This window comes from Cydia amplana, chromosome 2 (assembly GCF_948474715.1).
Source record: "Cydia amplana chromosome 2, ilCydAmpl1.1, whole genome shotgun sequence".
NCBI lineage: Eukaryota > Metazoa > Arthropoda > Insecta > Lepidoptera > Tortricidae > Cydia > Cydia amplana.
In genome coordinates, this window is record NC_086070.1 from 21,156,649 (window position 1) to 21,177,087 (window position 20,439).

General features: G+C 39.1%; 3 protein-coding genes across 3 annotated transcripts in view; 2 read left to right on the forward strand and 1 right to left on the reverse strand.

Moving 5' to 3' along the window:
* Window positions 1-302: 302 nt before the first annotated feature.
* On the forward strand, window positions 303-3,936 carry LOC134659918 (chitin deacetylase 8-like). The gene is made up of 6 exons (XM_063515614.1): window positions 303-479; window positions 1,197-1,509; window positions 1,841-2,108; window positions 2,429-2,615; window positions 3,018-3,158; window positions 3,823-3,936. Exons 1-6 carry the CDS (start codon window positions 318-320, stop codon window positions 3,895-3,897), a joined length of 1,146 nt encoding a protein of 381 aa, XP_063371684.1. The 5' UTR covers window positions 303-317; the 3' UTR covers window positions 3,898-3,936.
* Window positions 3,937-4,959: 1,023 nt separating this feature from the next.
* On the forward strand, window positions 4,960-8,368 carry LOC134659927 (chitin deacetylase 8-like). Its single transcript, XM_063515625.1, has 6 exons — window positions 4,960-5,137; window positions 5,803-6,115; window positions 6,605-6,872; window positions 7,502-7,688; window positions 7,902-8,042; window positions 8,250-8,368. The coding sequence occupies exons 1-6, from the start codon at window positions 4,976-4,978 to the stop codon at window positions 8,322-8,324; spliced, it is 1,146 nt and encodes a 381-aa protein (XP_063371695.1). The 5' UTR covers window positions 4,960-4,975; the 3' UTR covers window positions 8,325-8,368.
* A 7,184-nt stretch (window positions 8,369-15,552) lies between these two features.
* LOC134660055 (protein Wnt-4-like) overlaps window positions 15,553-20,439 on the reverse strand; it is an 85,808-nt gene continuing 80,921 nt past the window's right edge. The window contains exons 5-8 of the mRNA XM_063515757.1: window positions 17,430-17,537; window positions 16,611-16,757; window positions 15,989-16,116; window positions 15,553-15,785 (exon numbers count right to left, since the gene is read on the reverse strand). Of these exons, the coding sequence (XP_063371827.1) occupies window positions 15,584-15,785; window positions 15,989-16,116; window positions 16,611-16,757; window positions 17,430-17,537 (585 nt within the window). The 3' untranslated portion in view covers window positions 15,553-15,583. The remainder of the gene's footprint in view (window positions 15,786-15,988; window positions 16,117-16,610; window positions 16,758-17,429; window positions 17,538-20,439) is intronic.

The following is a 20,439-nucleotide window of genomic DNA, read 5'->3' on the forward strand; positions in this document are numbered from 1 at the left end:
GTAATTAAAATTATTGTACCCTCCTAACCAACAGGCACATTCTTTTCCTTTTCTTCTAAGTAAGGTAAGGTAGAATTCCCAAACTATAACAAAACCCGCGTCATTTCCGCTACACCAACCATTACACTAAACAATATTGACAGGGTATCAGCACAATCTAAATAGCGAAATCTCAGCTTTAATCACTAGTCATATCTTAATATAATAGACATGTTTGATAAAAATGTGTAAGTATATACCGTAGGTACAATCGCTGATAATTTAGCCGCTATATGTATATAAGTTTGACCATTAGAGTATTGAGTTAGTCAAGCAGAATGAAGTGTTTGCTGGTTCTAGTGTTGTTGGCCGCTGCGTGGGCTCAAGAGGATGTGCTGCCTCTGGCCGAGTCTTGTGACCGCGAGGCTTGCCAGCTGCCCTCCTGCAGGTGTTCTGGCACTGATATTCCCGGTGGACTTAACGCTCGGGATACGCCACAAGTGAGTACAGTCCAAGTAACTAATTGCTAGACTAAATCGCAATTGTTGTTAATAATTTGATGTATATATTATAGATAATTTAATTTAATACGTATTGATAATTTTAATAATTAATTTCATATATACTTATGCAACTTGGATTGTGCACAAATAGCAAAAGAAAACACATGTAACAATTGTTATCAATAAAATTTTCATTTCATTTCGCCTCCAAAATTTAAATTCCTTGCTGATAAATAGATAGTTGCGATATTTTTGGTCTACATATGCGTCATCCTGAACCACTTCTTAGATCTAACAAACTACAATGTTCCTCCTCCATTCAGTTTAGCTATTTAGCTGTCGAAGTTATCAGAATCAGTAAAATATCATAAAATTGATATTCTAGAAGGCATGCGCCTAGTATGGACTAAAAGTCGCAAAACGTTTTTAACTTCAACTAGTGACAGCTAATTTATAAACAATTAAGATCCTCCTAAGATCCTAAAAGATATTCCTTGTTAGTGCAGTCCGACTGACACTGGTGATGTCGATTGTCTCATTCGCCGTCTAGTGGAGGTGGTCTGTGGTTGCGAACAAATTATAGTAACAATTAAGTAGATAACCAGTATGATTCGATACTAAATCCTGATGTAAATCTTTGTGCGTGGATATATTTTTCAATATTGAAATTAAATAATATAAGGTATAAGCAATTTCATCATGTAATTTTTTTAGTTTGTCCTGTTAACCTTTGATGACGGCGTGAATGTCATCAACATCAACACCTATCGCGACCTCCTTTTCGGCCGTCTCAACAGCAATGGCTGTCCCGCCGGCACTACCTTCTACATCAACCACGAATATACCGACTACACCATCGTGAACGAGCTGTACAACAATGGACTTGAGATTGCACTCCACTCCATAAGCCATCAAACCCCTGACACGTATTGGAAGGAAGCTACCTACGATGACATGAAGATGGAATTTGGAGAACAGAGACACCAAATGTCTCACTTCGCTAATATTCCGATTGATGCAATTAAAGGTAAGAAGTGGAATTTGAATCATTTTCTTAATTATAGACGAAACAAATTGGTAAATAACAATTTTGCAATAACATCATTAATTCTACGTCACACGTCGTATGAGATATGCCCATAGGCTACTTACTTACTTATATACCCTTACGTGCACCAGTCTTACACATTCATTTATTCTAAATCTGATTCTTTTGGAACTCAATCATCACCCTTTCATAGCAGTCAATTGAAGCGTCATCAATAAAGCGAAAAAGCGAAGCAAAGCGAGCTTATTGTAATTCTTACATACATGTACATGTGAACAAGATGATACAAATATTTCTTCTGCTTTTCCAGGTCTTCGAATCCCATTCCTGCAGGTGACTGGCAATGCTTCCTTCCAAGTCATGGCCGACTACGGACTCGTGTACGACTGCTCTATGCCTACCGTCAACCAGATAAACCCTGGCCTCTGGCCGTACACCCTCGACTACGCATCTACCCAGGATTGCGTTATTCCCGAATGCCCCACTGCATCTATTCCTGGGGTGTGGGTTCTGCCTATGGTCAGTTGGATCGATTTGGGCGGGTTCACTTGCTCGATGGTGGACTCTTGCTTCAGTGTGTATGTATTATTTGCTGCGCCTTCACTATTAATTACATGTAACACTTTAAACTCTCGCGTTTTGTTCACATACATATTTAATGACATTAACGGCTCATTGCGGGTCTGGTAAGTGATCGCGGTTACTGTCATTAAATATATTTATTGCATATTTTTGTTATAAGCTAATAACTATAAAGCTTATTTCATGGTATTGTCTTAGGTCACCTTAAATTGTTGTACCACGTGATAATTAGTTGCTGATAACTGAATCTTTATAGCAAACTGTTATTTAGGAAAAAAGTTGGATATTGTAGTCATTTAACAATTATCTCTAACAGGCCTCCCCTGACTGATGAAGACGCCTGGTTCGAGTTCATAGTAACCAATTTCGAGAGGCACTACTCGGGCAACCGCTCGCCTTTTGGCTTCTACGTCCACGAGTGGTACATCTCAAGTTATCCCGCCATCTACAGGGCTTTGGCAAGATTCTTAGACATGGTCAACAATCTACAAGATGCTTTTGTGGTAAAGATTATTATTAGTTATGCTTTCATTATACTTACCTACTTCAATTTCTCACTGTTTAATTTCATCTGGAAGCCACTAGCTACCTACCTTTTTTAGAAGTGCTTCCTTGTACTTTTGATCACCCTATGCTCTGGGTAACTTAATCTAGGTACTTAGCACGTTTAGTTTTATTTGTAAGCTAGCTTAGACTTTATTGATTAATACTCGTACCCAACTAACAATTCTGATCGTATTAACCCATATACTTTTAATAATTAAATCTGCTATTTAGTATCTCAGCCATGTAAGCTCATGGCTTAAACCATGTAAGTAAACCATGGATTGTTATAATCGTATCTACCCCATATTTTATTAGTTTATATTTAGACAACGACAACGTTATTTTCCGGATAATTCTAGGTAAACTCGGCTGAAGTGATCGACTGGGTGAAGGATCCCGTACCAGTTAATGAATACAGGAGCCGGCCCTGCAGGACCTGGCAAACTACCACTTGCCAGCGACAGAGCTGTGGCCCTCTCTCCTCATACCACAACATATGGGTGAGTAGGACAACATCACAACCACATTTAAAACTGAGGGCCTACCGGGAACAAATTCGAGCGATAGAGAGGCAAAGAACCAAATTAACCGGATTCGAAGTGGTTGATGGTTGAAACTGTGGCTCTCCCAATGAATAAGTGAATAATATAAATGATAATGAATAATTGAATCAAAAAACATTATAAAAGTATCTTGTTAAAAATTGATCAAAACTTCAGTGCCATGCACGAGCTTAACAGAGATTCACGCCTCTTACTCTTAAGTCTTACCTCTTCCCAAGATGGCCAAGATTCATGTGAAAGTGAATGTACTGTGAAAAATAGCTACCTGTAAAGGGACACGATAATGTGGGGAAGAATTTTCTTTTGCAAGCAGGCCATAAGACTAAAGTATAGCGGCGTTAGTGGTTTTCACAATGTCAAAGAGGCATTACTGCTGATCTTGGTAGACCGTTGCAAGACTTCGATAATGCTGAAGCCACACTTACACACCCGCCAAGCCTCGGCTATCCATTACTAAAGGTTTGTCATGGCTTGTTTAGCATGTGAATGCACCATCATGGAGACGACCGAATTGCCGAATATTAATTACCAAAAGACATACTTTAAAAACTTAGAATATGGCGGTGTTTGTTTATTCATAAATATTTTTTCTTGCTTTCAGGGTGCATACTGGATGCAGATCTGTAACGCGTGTCCAAACACATACCCATGGTTGGGAAACCCTCTCGGTCAATAAACCTGCTTTATGGACCTGGAAGATATCTCCAAATAAGAAGCAAGAGACCTAAAAGTCGAACTTTAAGCTTATTAAAGTAATCAGCAAAATTATTTTAAATAAATAAACAATTTAAAAATAAATCAACAATTTTTTTTTTTACTTTTTCCTATAATATCAAATATGTACCTAGAGTAAGACCTAGCAAGCTAGAGAGCTAGCAATGACAAAGGGTAGCTACAGTATTTGGTTTATAAAATATGTAGATCTGTTAAAGATAATAATTTGCTACTTGTGTACATTATTTTTATCTAGATGAAGGAGAAGCACATGTTTGTAATCGCGTACCTACTTCAGAAAAACATGAAGATAAAAGTCCATTTAGATCTATTAATTTAATCGTAAATCGTACAGACCGGTCACTAATCTAATATATCACTATAACATAATATTAGTGAAACTGGTAGTAAATATTAAGTACTATATTTAAGATGATCGAAGATTTAAGAAGGCCCCTTAACTCATGAGTCCGGTCCAAATAAATAAATTGTGTATAGATGTAATTTAAGATTAATTAATACAATTTAATATTGTCTTCGGTTACCGCGATAGTTACTCGTGAAAAAAAACTATTAAAACGGATTATATCGCGTATATTGAATTAATACTACATCCCGACGATATTTTAAAAAAATAAGGAAATAAATATTACAAAAATACAGCACCTGAAACTATCAAAATATAAGATTTTTTTTTTACTTCCAAAAACGAAGTAAGTAAGGATACCATTCGATTCCTCACATTTTATGAAAAAAAAAAAATATGGTTGGCTGTAAAGTCGTCTAGTAAAGTCGTACTAGTCCGACTGACACAAAGCCAGTTTCTTTTTTACAAGCCTCGTCATTACCGCTGAAACAGCTACCACACTAAACAATATGACTAAATTGTAGTGAACTATCAGCACAATCGTGCGAAATCACAGAATTAATCGCTTTTCATATCTTAATTTTGATAAACGTACTCTCATAAGGTGCACCCGCTGATAATTTAGCCGCATTATATAAGTTTGAACACTAGGTCATATAGTTAGTCAGGCAAAATGAAGCGGTTGCTCTTTCTAGCGTTGTTGGCGGCTGCGTGGGCTGAAGAGGACGTGCTGCCTCTGGCCGAGTCTTGTGACCCCGAGGCTTGCCAGTTGCCCGCCTGCAGGTGTTCAGGCACTGATATTCCCGGCGGACTACACGCGCGGGATACGCCACAAGTGAGTACATAATTACTAACTATTACGGTTCAGCGACCCAAAGAGGATCTTGGCCTCCGAAACGAGAGCACACCATTTTGCCCGATCCTGCGCCATTTCCTGCCAATTATCGGCTTGAAGCTGACGCAGATCCGCCTCCACACTGTCTCCCCAGCGGTATCTGGGCCGACCTACCGGGCGGCCACCAGTCGGTCTTCCCAGGTACGCCCTCTTGGCAGCTCGGTAAGTACATAGTTACAGTCAAAATTTATTAATTGCTCCACTACATCGCCTCCTAATTGATTTACATTCCATTAGCTAACAAATAGATAGTTGGGATAGGATATTTTTGGGCTAAATGTGCGTTATGCTCAATCACATTTCTCTCAGATCTATAAATCTGCAATGGTCCTCCTCCATTCATTTTGACCATTCACCTGTCCAATCAGTTGTCGAAGTTATAAGAATCAGTAAAAAATATTATACAGTGTATATTCTAGAAGCCTCATTATAAATATAGCTCAACGTTTAAAAAACAACTAATGTAAAAAATACAATTGATTCGGTACTCAATCCTGATTTTCAACAAAACCGAGAATTTAGGTACCAGGTATCTCTGTACTTGGATACCATTATCAACATTGACATTTTTTTTACATAGCCGCTTTAACAAATTCATCTTTTAGTTTTTCACGTTAACCTTTGATGACGGCGTGAACGTCGTCAACATCAACACCTATCGCGCCCTCGTTTACGGCCGTCTCAACAGCAATGGCTGTCCCGTCGGCACTACCTACTACATCAACCATGAATATACCGACTACACCATCGTGAACGAGCTGTATAACCATGGTCTTGAGATTGCACTCCACTCCGTAAGCCACCAAACTCCTGACACCTATTGGAAGGAAGCTACCTACGATGACATGAAGATGGAATTTGCAGACCAGAAAGTTCAAATGTCTCATTTCGCTAATATTCCGATTGAGACGCTTAAAGGTAAGCAGCTTAATTTTAATTAATAAATATTTTTAAATAAAAAAAAAGATATTTAAATTTTGGTTATCTTAAAGTAGTGATAAGACTATTAACAATTCAGTTATCAATGCAGCCTCGAGCACAACCTTTCTCTTTATGTTTTGTAAATAACCATTTCCAATTCATAATTTACTTTTTTAGTTTCTTTTCATTGTACATACTCGTCTTCGTTCTTGCAATAACATTCTTTTCTACTGCAGATGTCGTATAATTTATGTAGGTCATATCATATCATACCTATACCTTATACTTACTACGTTGTATAGCCTGTCCGATTTCTAATATCAAGTTCGCCATAGTATTACTATGGCATGGCGTAGTTGATCTTAGAAAAGCGGACAGGCACTCAATTAACACTCTTTGATACTCGTAAAAGTAAATGGAAGCTTTATCGACTAATTCTTATACGGAAACTTGACATTATGATTGACACTTCTTGTCCATTTCCAGGTCTCCGAATCCCATTCCTGCAAATGACTGGCAATGCTTCCTTCCAAGTCATGGCCGACTACGGACTCGAGTACGACTGCTCTATGCCTACCATCAACCAGATAAACCCTGGCCTCTGGCCGTACACCCTCGACTACGCCTCTACCCAGGATTGCGTTATTCCCGAATGCCCCACTGCATCTATTCCTGGGGTGTGGGTTCTACCTATGGTCAGTTGGGTCGATTTAGGCGGGTTCACTTGCTCGATGGTTGATTCTTGCTTCAGTGTGTAAGTATTATTTGGTGATCTTTGACTATTTATTGCATATTGTTGATTTGCGCCAATCATCATCTTCCTCGCGTTGTCCCGGCATTTTTGCTACGGCTCATAGGAGCCTGGAGTCCGCTTGGCAACTAATCCCAGTAATTGGCGTGGGCACTAGTTTTTACGAAAACGACTGCCATCTGACCTTCCAACCCAGAGGGTAAACTAGGCCGTATTGGGATTAGTCCGGTTTTATCACGATGTTTTCCTTCACCGAAAAGCGACTGGTAAATATATCAAATGATATTTCGTACATAAGTTCCGAAAAACTCATTGGTACGAGCCGGGGTTCGAACCCGCGACCTGCGGATTGCAAGTCGCACGCTCTTACCGCTAGGCCACCAGCGCTTCCTTGTTGATTTGCGCCAATAACTATAAGTAAAGCTTTTTATCAAGGATATTCATAAATCTACTAGGTACCTGATATTATAATGGTATTTTGAGATACTGAAAATATTAAGGTCAAAAAAACATTAAATTGTACCACATCCTAATAAGTAGTAATGGGTTTCCGATGAGTGAATCTTTATAGCAAATTGCTATTCGGTAAAAAAACTTGGAAATTATTGTGATTTAACATTTTTCTCTGACAGGCCTACCCTGACTGACGAAGAAGCCTGGTTCAAGTTCATAGTAGACAACTTCGAGAGGCACTACATGGGCAACCGCTCGCCTTTTGGCTTCTACGTCCACGAGTGGTACATCGCAAGCAACCCCGCTGTCTACAGGGCTTTGGCAAGATTCTTAGACATGATCAACAACCTACATGATGTTTTTATGGTAAAGATTGTCATGATCTCATTATAACATTATGCACTTGAACTACTTGTTCAGATTTATATGGATTTATGACGTAACTATTAATAAATCAAATTCCATTTATTAGCTAACTTGATTCATATCACCTTAACTATTCCGATTGTATTGGAACCTATTTACTCATAAATTTGTTTAGATTTAGATACAACTATTATATCTTCCCGGTAATTCTAGGTGAACTCGGCTGAAGTGATCGACTGGGTGAAGGATCCTGTACCAGTTAATGAATACAGGAGCCGGCCGTGCAGGACCTGGCAGTCCACCGAGTGCCCGCATCAGAGCTGTGGCCCGCTCACCTCAGACCACAACGAATGGGTGAGTAGCTTGCTTTCCATGTAAATTTGCACCATGTTGGAGCCCCATTTGGGATAATACCGAGCACATTTTTTGAGATATTAATACCTAATTTTATAAATTTTGTCTTTGATTATTGATTATAAATTGTCTTTGATTATAAATGTTCTTAAATATAAATGTTATAATTATAATATAATTTGTTATAAATTGTTTTCTTGTTTTCAGGGTGCATACTGGATGCAGGTCTGTAGCGCGTGTCCAAACACATACCCATGGTTGGGAAACCCTCTCGGTGAATAGAGAACTTGGAAGTTCTCTCGGAACAAGAAGATGAGCAAAAGAGCAAGAAGAGCAACAGTGTTAAATAAAAAATAAAAAGTTTAAGAAACCACCTGTACAAGTAAAACTTATGATCAAGCGTATCAAAGTTATCAAGATTTTTTTTATAGTATTTTATGCAACCGTTGTTTAAGAGAGGTCAAAAAAGGCGAGTAGCGTGAGTAACAATTTGAGGCGAAGCCGAAAATTGTTAATAAAGACGCCACGAGTATTTTTTGACTCAGTTGAACAACGTTGCATACAATACTTTTTCTACGACCAAGCACTTTGAAATAAAATTGTAAATTTTTAACAAATATTTTTAATTCAAGAAGTAGCAAAAATGGAGGGTACGGGCGGGAAAAGAATGAATGAATGAATGGAATAAAAAAAACATGTCTATGGTTCACTTATTTGTCAGAGATGACGTTTAGAATAAGGCTGGCAACACTGTATTTCATTCTATATTTTTTAAGTGGTCATTACACGAAGTATCGTAAAATCGCCAAAAAGATACTGCGTACATATGCACAAATTCTGTTTTGGGGAATAGACTAAAGACTTGTCTTGACAACTGTAAGGTAGGGTTTTAAAGGTGTGTGCACGACTCTTTAAATGACAAATAAAAGTACGGGAGTAGAAAAAGATTATAAAAGTATGTAAATAAATAAGCAATGCTGCTGATTGAACCCTGTTGGTAAAGTATAATAGTTTATTTTAAAGTAAACTTGATGTTTAAGCAACAGATTGCGTCAGCGCATCGCGCTGATCCACGCAGATCAATCTAGGGCATAAACCAGCAGAAACATATTGTCTTAGTTGCACTTTACACGGATGTAATACAAATAAGATTTACATATGTGTGCTATAGGTAAAGTTGTGTATATAAAGAAATGCAAATTGTAAATAAATCAGATACCAATTGTCCGTTGGTGTTTCACTACCTCTATACCCAAAAACCTCTGCGTGCTCAGGGCGACACTCTGAGAGTAGAGGCTCCCATCCACCACCTTTTTACAGGAACCCTTGCTGTGGCATAAGACTCCTTCAGCCTTAATCGGTCGCTTGAACCTGGGCGATCGGCAGCAAGTATCCATCCAAACCACCTTGATCCCCCCCCCGTAGGGAATCCGTCTGTTACCGATAGGTCTCCCGGTACAGACATCCTTGTCATAGAATAAGTTAGGGCTAGGGAAGTAGGGACTTAGGCCAATAGGATCCCTTGCTATCGCCTCCCACCTTATTTTATGCAGTCTGTGCAGGCACATGCAACGCCTGAGTACCATTTGATTCCATAACGATTCAGTCCATTTAGTAATCCAGGTACTCGGCCTTAGCGTGTGGCTATACATATGGTCCTTCGAGCCGGATATCCCTTAAGGATAACATTGCTATGAGTACATGGTAACTTAAGGGGTATCTGTTGAGTCGGTGATATTGACAACCAACCAGTCAGTAGTATCGACTATTAAATTCACCCTCCACCACTAGGTACGTTATACACCGCGACCTTGTTAACATTGTCCTCCCACGGTTAGGTATAAAAAAATTTGGTAGGGTTTGACTGACAAACTTACAACATGGACGCTGTTAAACTCAACAACTTATTCTTGCGCAAAGTTTAAATTGCTAAGTATTCCCGAGCGCCTTAAGGTGGTTCGAGACCGGAAAAAATGTTACAATTGCATAAGTCATGACTCGGCAGAGAAATGTAACAGTACAGTGTTGTGTCATTTTTGCAACACACCCCATCACCCAATGATTCATCTCAACCAACCAACCAACCCAACCTCCCAACCAAGCTAAGCTACCAACCAACCCACCAACCAACCAATCCACCAACCAACCAATCCACCAACCAACCAATCCACCAACCAACCAATCCACCAACCAACCAATCCACCAACCAACCAATCCACCAACCAACCAATCCACCAACCGACCAACCAATCCAACAACCAACCAACCAACCAATCAATCCACCAACCAATCAACCAACCAACCCAACCACCACCAACCAACCAAACAACCAACCAACCTACCTACCAACCAACCAACAAACCTACCAACCAACCCAACCACCACCAACCAACCAAGTAACCAACCAACCAACCAAGCAACCAACCAACCAACCAACGAAGCTAAGAATAGTGCAAAATCAACTAATAGATACGAAGGTCACAGAAAACTCAACATACATAAAAGGATATGGTTATTTCGCATTACAAGATATATACACTTTGATTCACGTGACACCAGTACCAAAGCAAAATAAAAAAGGAAAAGTATACAGTTTAGAAGTATATCACAACATAATTTGCGATGGAGAAAGGGAAAAAAATTATGATCCAGAATACAGCTGTCATCCACATTGCAGAAAACTGTATTATCAAAACAAGAAGAAACATTCTAGCAGCAAGAAGAGCTAACACAATATCGGTGTTAGCAACGTTCTGAAGACAAGCCAACTTTTCATTAAATACAAACGAAACAACCAATCAAATAGAAGATATAACCAGAGATGAGGAAGTTCTTGACAGCTCCAGAGACATATTTAAACATCTCACTAGCAACGAGAATTTACTCCAAAAGCAATTAGACAATACAATTTGGAAACAGATACAAAGTCCTGTTACACATTCGTTCCTGCGTAACCAGCCAGCGGTCTGCTTCGCTGTCCGCCGCCCCCGCCAGGTCGGCTCCACCGAAACCCAAGCGCCACAGAACAAACCCAACGGTCAACAGCAGCCAGTTCGAAGAAATAGAGTTACGTCCGATACAGCCTTCGGGAGTCGCCAGGATGTTTAAGCAACAGATTGACACAGCAGAAACATATTGTCTTAGTTGCACTTTACACGGATGTAATACAAATAAGATTTACATATGTGTGCTATAGGCACAGGTAAAGTTGTGTATATAAAGAAATGCAAATTGTAAATAAATCAGATACCAATTGTCCGTTGGTGTTTCACTACCTCTATACCCAAAAACCTCTGCGTGCTCAGGGCGACACTCTGAGAGTAGAGGCTCCCATCCACCACCTTTTTACAGGAACCCTTGCTGTGGCATAAGACTCCTTCAGCCTTAATCGGTCGCTTGAGCCTGGGCGATCGGCAGCAAGTATCCATCCAAACCACCTTGATCCCCCCCCCCGTAGGGAATCCGTCTGTTACCGATAGGTCTCCCGGTACAGACATCCTTGTCATAGAATAAGTTAGGGCTAGGGAAGTAGGGACTTAGGCCAATAGGATCCCTTGCTATCGCCTCCCACCTTATTTTATGCAGTCTGTGCAGGCACATGCAACGCCTGAGTACCATTTGATTCCATAACGATTCAGTCCATTTAGTAATCCAGGTACTCGGCCTTAGCGTGTGGCTGTACACTTAAGTATACCTGGGTATACGTAGACTTTTGGGTAAAGCCCGAAAATCAAATCAAGTAATTTGTAGGTATTCGGCGTTTACCCGTCATACATCTTGCTCTACCCATCACTGGGAAGGGTAATGTCAGAAGTGATGATGGTTGCATTAACCTAACATTTCCCAGCCAGTGTTGGGTAGACCTAGATTAGATTGATTAGCTTGGGTGTTGGGTGAAAGCCGAATACAGGTTAATGTTGTTTAAATTTTCGGACTTTACCCTAAAGGCTCGGATAATTCTATTCTAGTTAGGTATAGCAGGGTAAACTTGAGTTTAATTAACCTTCTAACATTACCCGTAACTTACATATTTTAAAGAAGTTCCAATATATTATCGATAAGTAGAAGCAAAACCCAAGGCCCGATAAAAACCGTGATTTCTGTGCAGTAAACATAATTTAGGTGTACGTCGTATGATTTGATAACGACTAAAGATAACAATCTAAATCACTTTCCTAATAAGTTATCAAAAGAGTTAAAGAAAAACAAGATTTACTATTCTATGTTATTTTTGTTAAAGTGAGATGCAAAATGTCATGATCGCAATTGAGATGCAAAAAAAGTAACTATAATATTTATTTATGGATTCTAACGTCGATAGTTGACATTTTTTACGTCAGCATTCCAGCAAGCAAGCCGTGGTAAAAATTGGGAACAATCTCAAGGATGACGTAATTCAAAGCACCATCGTGTAGTTTTTAGGTGTTCCCGTTCTAAATTATTACATAAGCATATTAACAACCGACTTGAAAAAAAAGAGCAATTTACTTGAAAATAAGTATTTGTGAAGTGGTATGCTTTGTGTTATCGCCGGCCCACCCGTAGTTATCGTCGACAATTAATAAATAATCAGTTTATCGAATTTACCGGAAGAGATTTGATGGCGAATCCGGGCACACGTGTTGCGACCAATTAATACTAGATACCTTACTTAACATGAAGTGGCTGGCAACGGAAGAAACCTGTGTTTTACTTTATCTGGCATTAATGCCTACTGCTACATAATAATTAAACGCTCCATTTTCCGTTCGAATATGAGAAAACTAAATAAAAAGAGAACGTTTTAAAACTCAGTACTTTCTTATAGATACATTTTCTTGTACCTATTACTATCATAGTTACCGATTTCAAGTTTCACGAGAGACAAAATCCGGGACGAATGAACAGTTTATCTGCAATGATATTTCAGAATATTGCATTGTCACTCGACTTACATATGTACACAAATTTTCAGCTCATTTGGAAATTTAGCTTCCAAGATTTGACCCACACTTACAAACCAAAATACATACTAACAGGGCAAGTTAAGTAAAGGCTTGTAAAAACATAGATAAAATAAGGTGCCACGAAACGGGAATAGGAAAAAACAATTTTATATCTAGTAATTCATATTATATAATATCATAATGATTATTTTGTTAGATAGGTAACATAACGGCCATGACTTTGTCCTTGGGACTTACAATCTTATCTTATTCCAAAAATAAGTGATTCCTATTTATGACAAAAAGATATTGTTGATTGATGCTCAAACTTGAATCCAGTGTCATTGCATTAATAATACATACTGTGAGAATTAAGTTTTCCTTAAATGAGTAAAGAACTATTGGAATACTCGTATTTAAAATAAGACATCAGAAAACTTTTCTAATACATTTATTGTACGCCATTTACATCAAATAGTAACTATTCGCCTACCAATTGTGGGTATAATGTATACAAATGGTTACATCGAGTCTTTGCATTCATTGTTCTTTACCTCTAAACATTAAAGTAAAATTACACATCTATGCCTCTTCATTACAAACTTACTGCTAACGACAGATAATCGCCTTTTAATTTCCATATATATGAATCAGGCATATAACTGCTAAATATTTTCCTCATTTTAAATTAATTAACTTTTATTTTTTCAGGCTCAACTGCAAACAAATTCATGACATTAGCCTGTATATTGTTTAGCATAAGTTTGCTACTTATGAAGTCAGTAATGTGAAACGAAGCCTAGTTTTTTATATAAATTTGAAAATATGCCTTAGTCCAAATCTAAATTAAATCTTTCAGGTCGGAGTTACTAGTAATATTATATCACGTATCATATATATAGTATGAGAGACGAACATACTTAAGACTACAAAGTACCTATTTACACATTATGAAGTGGACAACATCAATGGATATTAAAATGAATTTGAAGAGAAACATGATAATTTATCGCTTATATTTACTGTAAAGACTGGTACGATAAAGCTTAATAAAGATGTAATAAATTATTACCACTAACTTACACTCGATTACGTTATATGTACACAATAGTTACGAATTCCCTAGAAAGCGAAACAAAGTAACGCTACTAGAATAGGATTCGGTGGCTCGAAAAAATATTTCGATCATTTGAGGTAGAAAATAAAATTAATCATTACATTTTCCTAAAATTACGATGACACTTAAACATATTATTTACAATTTGATAAAATTAAAATGGTTATCAATATTATTGAAGTACTACTGGCTGGTCCTAATTTACTACTAAATTTTATAACAAAACATTATTTACAACTTTGTACACCAATAACTCTAAAGTAAAATAAATTAAAAGTAATACTGTAAATAATTTTAAAGCTTAAGTTAAAAAATAAACAAACTTTATTCGCTTAAAATAAATCAGTCCATTCACAATAGGTATATATAGAGAATCAAATTTTATTTAAGTACCTATACAAACAATGAAACATTCACCAGTTATCATATTTTATGGCTGTATATTATTGATTGTACGATACTCATAAATTGCAAAAGGCGGAAGATAAAATAATCAGTCATACAGCTATTTGGATTTGGATCAGACAATTAAATTGAAAATTTCAGTTCACTGTTTTCCTGTAAAACTCTTTCATTTACTATGATACCGTTATCAATTTTCAACATTTGTTTATAAAAAAAGTTAAGGATTTAATACCCTAATATATTTTAGACTCTCAGTTTATCAACTTGTCAGAGATATTGACTGGTATATGCTTTTTTATAAATGTAATAAATAAAATACCTACTTACATTGAAACCAAAGTCAGCTTTCATTACTTTCTTGAACCACCATGTGTAAACACTTCATATCACGAGAACCTATGTATGTAAGTTTGTGACCGTGCAATTGAAAGCCTCAATAACCTGGTCGAATAATAGAGCATTCTGAGTATATTTTCCTGCAATACTTCTTCAATTGCAACTTTTCAAAAATTACATTGAAATCAAATGCAACATTTTCGCCCAATGAAGTCAGAGTTCCAACAAAAACACACTGGATATCGTTGTATCACCTGCAGCCCTACAAGAAACATAGAAATTTAAAAAACGGACAAGTGGGAGTCAGACTCGCCCACCGAGGGTTCCGTACTTTTCAGTATTTGTTGCTATAGCGGCACCAGAAATACATCATCTGTGAAAATTTCACCTGTCTATAGCTATCACGGTTCATGAGATACAGCCTGGTGACAGACAGACAGACGGACAGACAGACAGATGGACAGAGGAGTCTTAGTATAGTGTCCCGTTTTTACCCTTTGGGAACGGAACCCTAAAAATAACTAACTAAGCGAACCACCTTGGTAACACAGTTGTCCTGTAACAACGATTTTTTTGCCAATGCGTCAAACGTCAAATGTTTAACAGCAAACTATCAGCAAACAAAGCAAACAAACGCACTGCGACAGAATGAGATAGATGTAATGTTTGCATCACATGTTGCCTATTGAAACCTAGTGGCTCAATTTTCTACATTCTTGTAGGACTGTATTTGTAAACAAAAGCGAAAACCACCTCAGTTAATTGCAGACATGATGATCCCGCTTGTAGCGGCAGAGCTCGCAGTGCACTCGGCAGCACCAGACGAAGCGGCAGCGGCACTTCTCCTCGTGGTCGCGGACGCGCGTCTGGTAGCCGCGCCCGCAGCACAGCAGGCGGCAACCGTCCAGCCCGGCCGACGTGCGGTTGCACGAGCGCCCGCGCGTGCCGAGGATGCCGAGCCTGAAATAAAAAAAAACAAATGTGACGTTCCACGGAAAAAGGTACCTTATGGCGGCTGGCGCTTGCTTCGCATAGCACCGCAATAATATTGGAAAGAGAAGAATAGCTCAGACCGCAAAAGAAGGATAGCTCTGAAGAAGAGTATCGATTAACTACTGTACCAACAAGAAATACTTGAAATTAAGTTGTTGAACAAAACTCACTCATCATTAGGTTCGCAGTAGTCAGGAGATTCTTCTAAGTAAACCAGGTCTGTTTTGTTAGGTTTCTTCATGTCAGCGTGAAGGGGTCGCAATTTCCTTATGTTCTTTCCTCTTTTTCTTTCAACCACCTGGAATTCGTTAAATCCATTATTTATTTACCGTTAGACCTTTCCATTTTATGAATACCCCAGAGAAAGGAAAAGGAAAGATAACAAGCATACCTACCGTGTGAAAACCAAGGCAGCAAGGTCTAATATTTAAAAGACAAAAGTTGATAAAAGTAACTTGGCTGACTTATTAGAAAAAGGTATGTGATACAGAAGATGAGAAGGAACTAAAAACAAATAAGATGGTGTGTTGCGAGTCATTAAAATTGTTTAATTTCAAAAGTCAAATCTCAAAGGTAAATATTTTACAAAAAGAGCTTAAAGGATGACTCACGCTAGAGCCCGGACCCGGGCCGAGGCAACCGACACTTCGTTTTCTATGACAGGTGACCGATGATCACGGGATGCTAAGTATCTACAGAAAACGAAGTGTCGGATGCTTTAGCCCAGACGCGGGCCGTCCTAACGTTTGTCATCCTTTAAAGTGAAACCACATCAATAAACAAATGCAGTACCTTAACATGTGACGCCCCTTCGTATCGAGTGGTGAGCGCGTCGCCGACGGCGCGGAGCTGCGGCAGCCGGCGCCAGCAAACACGCACCGAGCACGACCCGGACATGCCGTGGCATTTGCACACGCGCTGCATGCGCCCGCGGACCGCCTGGAAACAGTACATTAAGGGTCGGTTGCACCATGTTGTTGTTTTGTTTGTCATCGTTACGGAGTTCACTAAATTTTATTGTATGGAAAGTTTCATAGTAAACCGCCGCGGCGCGCCGGGTGACGTTGATCAGTCTGTCAAGTGCGGATGGTGCAACTGCCACTAACAAGGGTAACATTCCATTTCTGACCGCAGCTGAACTACTGGTACTCAACGCGTCGCTGTTACTGTCATTTTCCATAGTAAAATGAACAGTAGTGCAGCTGTCGTTGGACATAGATTGTCACCTCTTGTGTCAAGCCTAAATACATTCAGTAATTTTCTTGATTTCACTATTATCACGGAAGGCGATTCGAAGTTTATATCTGAGAGATCATTATTATCAATAACCGTATCACAACAACAAGATTATAAAGTTCGAATCGCCCTCACGGCATTTTTGCTTTGAATAGTCAGTTTCCGGTATTACCTACCTATAAAAAAATGTTTGACTGTGTTTTTATTGTCAAAACTAGTTTTCGCAAACGCTTTTTTACGGTAACATGATATCTTCTGAATGTTTGTGACTCGACGTGGTAGCATCATGCGTTCTAGATCAAAAGAGACGAACTACTGATTCTTTATCATCTGCTATAAAGTTCTTTAGTTCATGATATTTAAATGATTAAGTACCCGTCTTCCTGCTTCATTATTATGCAGGTTCATCAGCCCCTCATCAGTGTTCTTGTCTTCTTTGGAGTCCACGAAGTCCCGGCTGTAAATCTCGCCATACCTTATGTCCTGAAAATGAGAACGGACAAAAATTAATGGTGAATACAAATCTTTTGCAAAATAACACGGAATATAAGGTATATCGCGAAATATGCTACATCGGCCAAAATTTACATAAAAGCAATTATATAATAATCAATGAAATCAACACGCGTATTAGATTTAGTTGGATAGTAATCTGATAACATTTAATTGATTATTTCCATGAATAAATGCAATTCGGACGTGGATAAGATAAAAAAACCGGCCAAGTGCGAGTCGGACTCGCGTTCCAAGGGTTCCGTACATTACACAATTTTTACACGACTGCCCAAAAAAAAGAGTGTATTGTTTTCAGCGTTCATGTTTGTATGTATATATGTATGTGAGTTTCTTTATTCCACGATAACTTCAGAATTCCTTAACCGATTTAGATGTATGATACATCATTAGAATCCTTACGTCATCCCGGGTGACATAGGCTATGTGACGTCATTACAAAATCAATATGGCGGACTTAATACGCCATATTACGCAACCTTAAGAAAAAAAATTCTTGCAAACCCATCGAGTAGGGCATCAAAATGAAGCGCTTTGAAAGACGATCAATATTATATATACAATATGAGGGTTTAAGTTCAATTTTAAGAAAGTAAGAATTTACAAAATATATTAAGAAAAGCTAATCTCATAAAACCAAATATTATCCTATTGTTGGGATATTATTGTTGGGTTTGACCGCTGATCATAAAAAAAAATTATACATAGGTATTATATTAATCATATTTTACTTGTTTTGAAACCAAGCCAATATGTTCTAAATTGCGCTAAGGGAATAGAAAAGTGTAAATAAGTTCTTTGTAGAGAGTCTGAGATTGTAGAGTCCGTCTTCAGATACAACTCTGCACCGACTTTGACGGAACAAAGTGTGAAAGTGTCATTATAACCGTATATTTTTATACGTATTTTTTATATAAAGCTCGAGATACACTTCTAAGTTTTACTTACGTATGTAGGGACAAAGCCATTTGTTAGAATGAGATAATGATATTCATCTCTCATTCTGTAGTATAGCTGTGTCCGTACGTAGTACGAGTACGTACGTAAGTAAAACTTACGACAGATGGGCTCTTCCTGCAACTTCCCCGAGTATTTTAATTACGAAGGCCGAAGGCCGAACTCCGCTTAGGGCCGACGGTCCGAAGCGTAAGGCAGGTGCATGCTTCCTGTAACTTCCCCAAGTATCCTAATTGCGAAGGCCGAAGGCCGAGCTTCGCGTAGGGCCGAAGGCCCGGAGCGTAAGAAAGGTGCACGCTTTCTGCAGCTTTCCCAAGTATCTTAATTGCGAAGGCCGAAGGCCGAGCTTCGCGTAGGGCCGGAGGCCCGGACCGTAAGAAAGGTGCACGCTCTCTGAAGCTTCCTCAAGTTTCTTAATTACGAAACCAGAAGGCCGAGCTTCGCGTAGGGCCGAAGGCCCGGAGCGTAAGAAAGGTGCATGCTTTCTGCAGCTTCCCCAAGTATCTTAATTGCGAAGGCCGAAGGCCGAGCTTTGCGTAGGGCCGAAGGCCTGGAGCGTAAGAAAAGTGCATGCTTTCTTTAGGTTTCCCCAAGTATCTTAATTGCGAAGTCCGAAGGCCGAGCTTCGCGTAGGGCGGAAGGCCCGAAGCGTAAGAAAGGTGCACGCATTCTGCAGCTTCCCCTAGTTTTTTATTTGCGAAGGTCGAAGGCCGAGCTTCGCGTAGGGCCGAAGGCCCGGAGCGTAAGAAAGGTGCACACTTTCTGCAGGTTCCCCAAGTATCTTAATTGCGAAGGCCGAAGGCCGAGCTTCGCGTAGGGCCGAAGGCCCGGACCGTAAGAAAGGTGCACGCTCTCTGCAGCTTCCTCAAGTTTCTTAATTACGAAAGCCGAAGGCCGAGCTTCGCGTAGGGCCGAAGGCCCGGGGCGTAAGAAAGGTGCACGCTTTCTGCAGGTTCCCCAAATATCTTAATTGCGAAGGCCGAAGGCCGAGCTTCGCGTAGGGCCGAAGGCCCGGAGCGTAAGAAAGCTGCACGCTTTCTGCAGCTTCCCCAAGTATCTTAATTGCCAAGGCCCAAAGCCGAGCTTCGCGTAGGGCCGAAGGCCTGGAGCGTAAGAAAGATGCACGCTTTCTGCAGCTTCCCCAAGTATCTTAATTGCGAAGGCCGAAGGCCGAACTTTGCGCAGAAAGGTGCACGCTTTCTGCAGCTTCCCCAAACATCCTAATTGCGAAGGCCGAAGGCCGAGCTTCGCGTAGGGCCGAAGGCCCGGAGCGTAAGAAAGATGCACGCTTTCTGCAGCTTCCCCAAGTATCTTAATTGCGAAGGCCGAAAGCCAACTAATAGGAAATAATTATGTAGTTGCAGAGATATTAAGCCATATAGCACTTTTCAATACGTCTGGTTTTTGGGTCAGACCTAGTTAGGTTGTTAAGCATGTTTTATGCTAACATATCAAAGATCAACGTGATGAAATCTCCTTGAAGCAACTAAATTATCTTAAATCATAAAAAATGTGGTTGGTTTGTATGGTCACTAAAATGTATAAAATAAAATAAATTAATTAAAAATTAAAAACACGACTGCAGTTTAAAAGCGAACTGAAAAGCTAGAAATAATTTTTAGTTATGTTAGGTACTCAACATAATGAATGTAAAATAGAATATAAGTGTTCAGTCAGGGTCATAAACAGCAATCGGAAAAGTTTAGGCTCATTTAGGATCGTGACTGTACCTGCATATTTTATTTCGATTGCAGTCGGGGACCTTGATATATTGAAATTTTCCCATTCACAGGTCCCCGACTGCAATCGAAATAAAATATGCAAGTACAGTCACGATCCTAAATGAGCCTAAACTTTTCCGATTGCTGTTTATGACCCTGACTGAACACTTATATTCTATTTTACATTCATTATG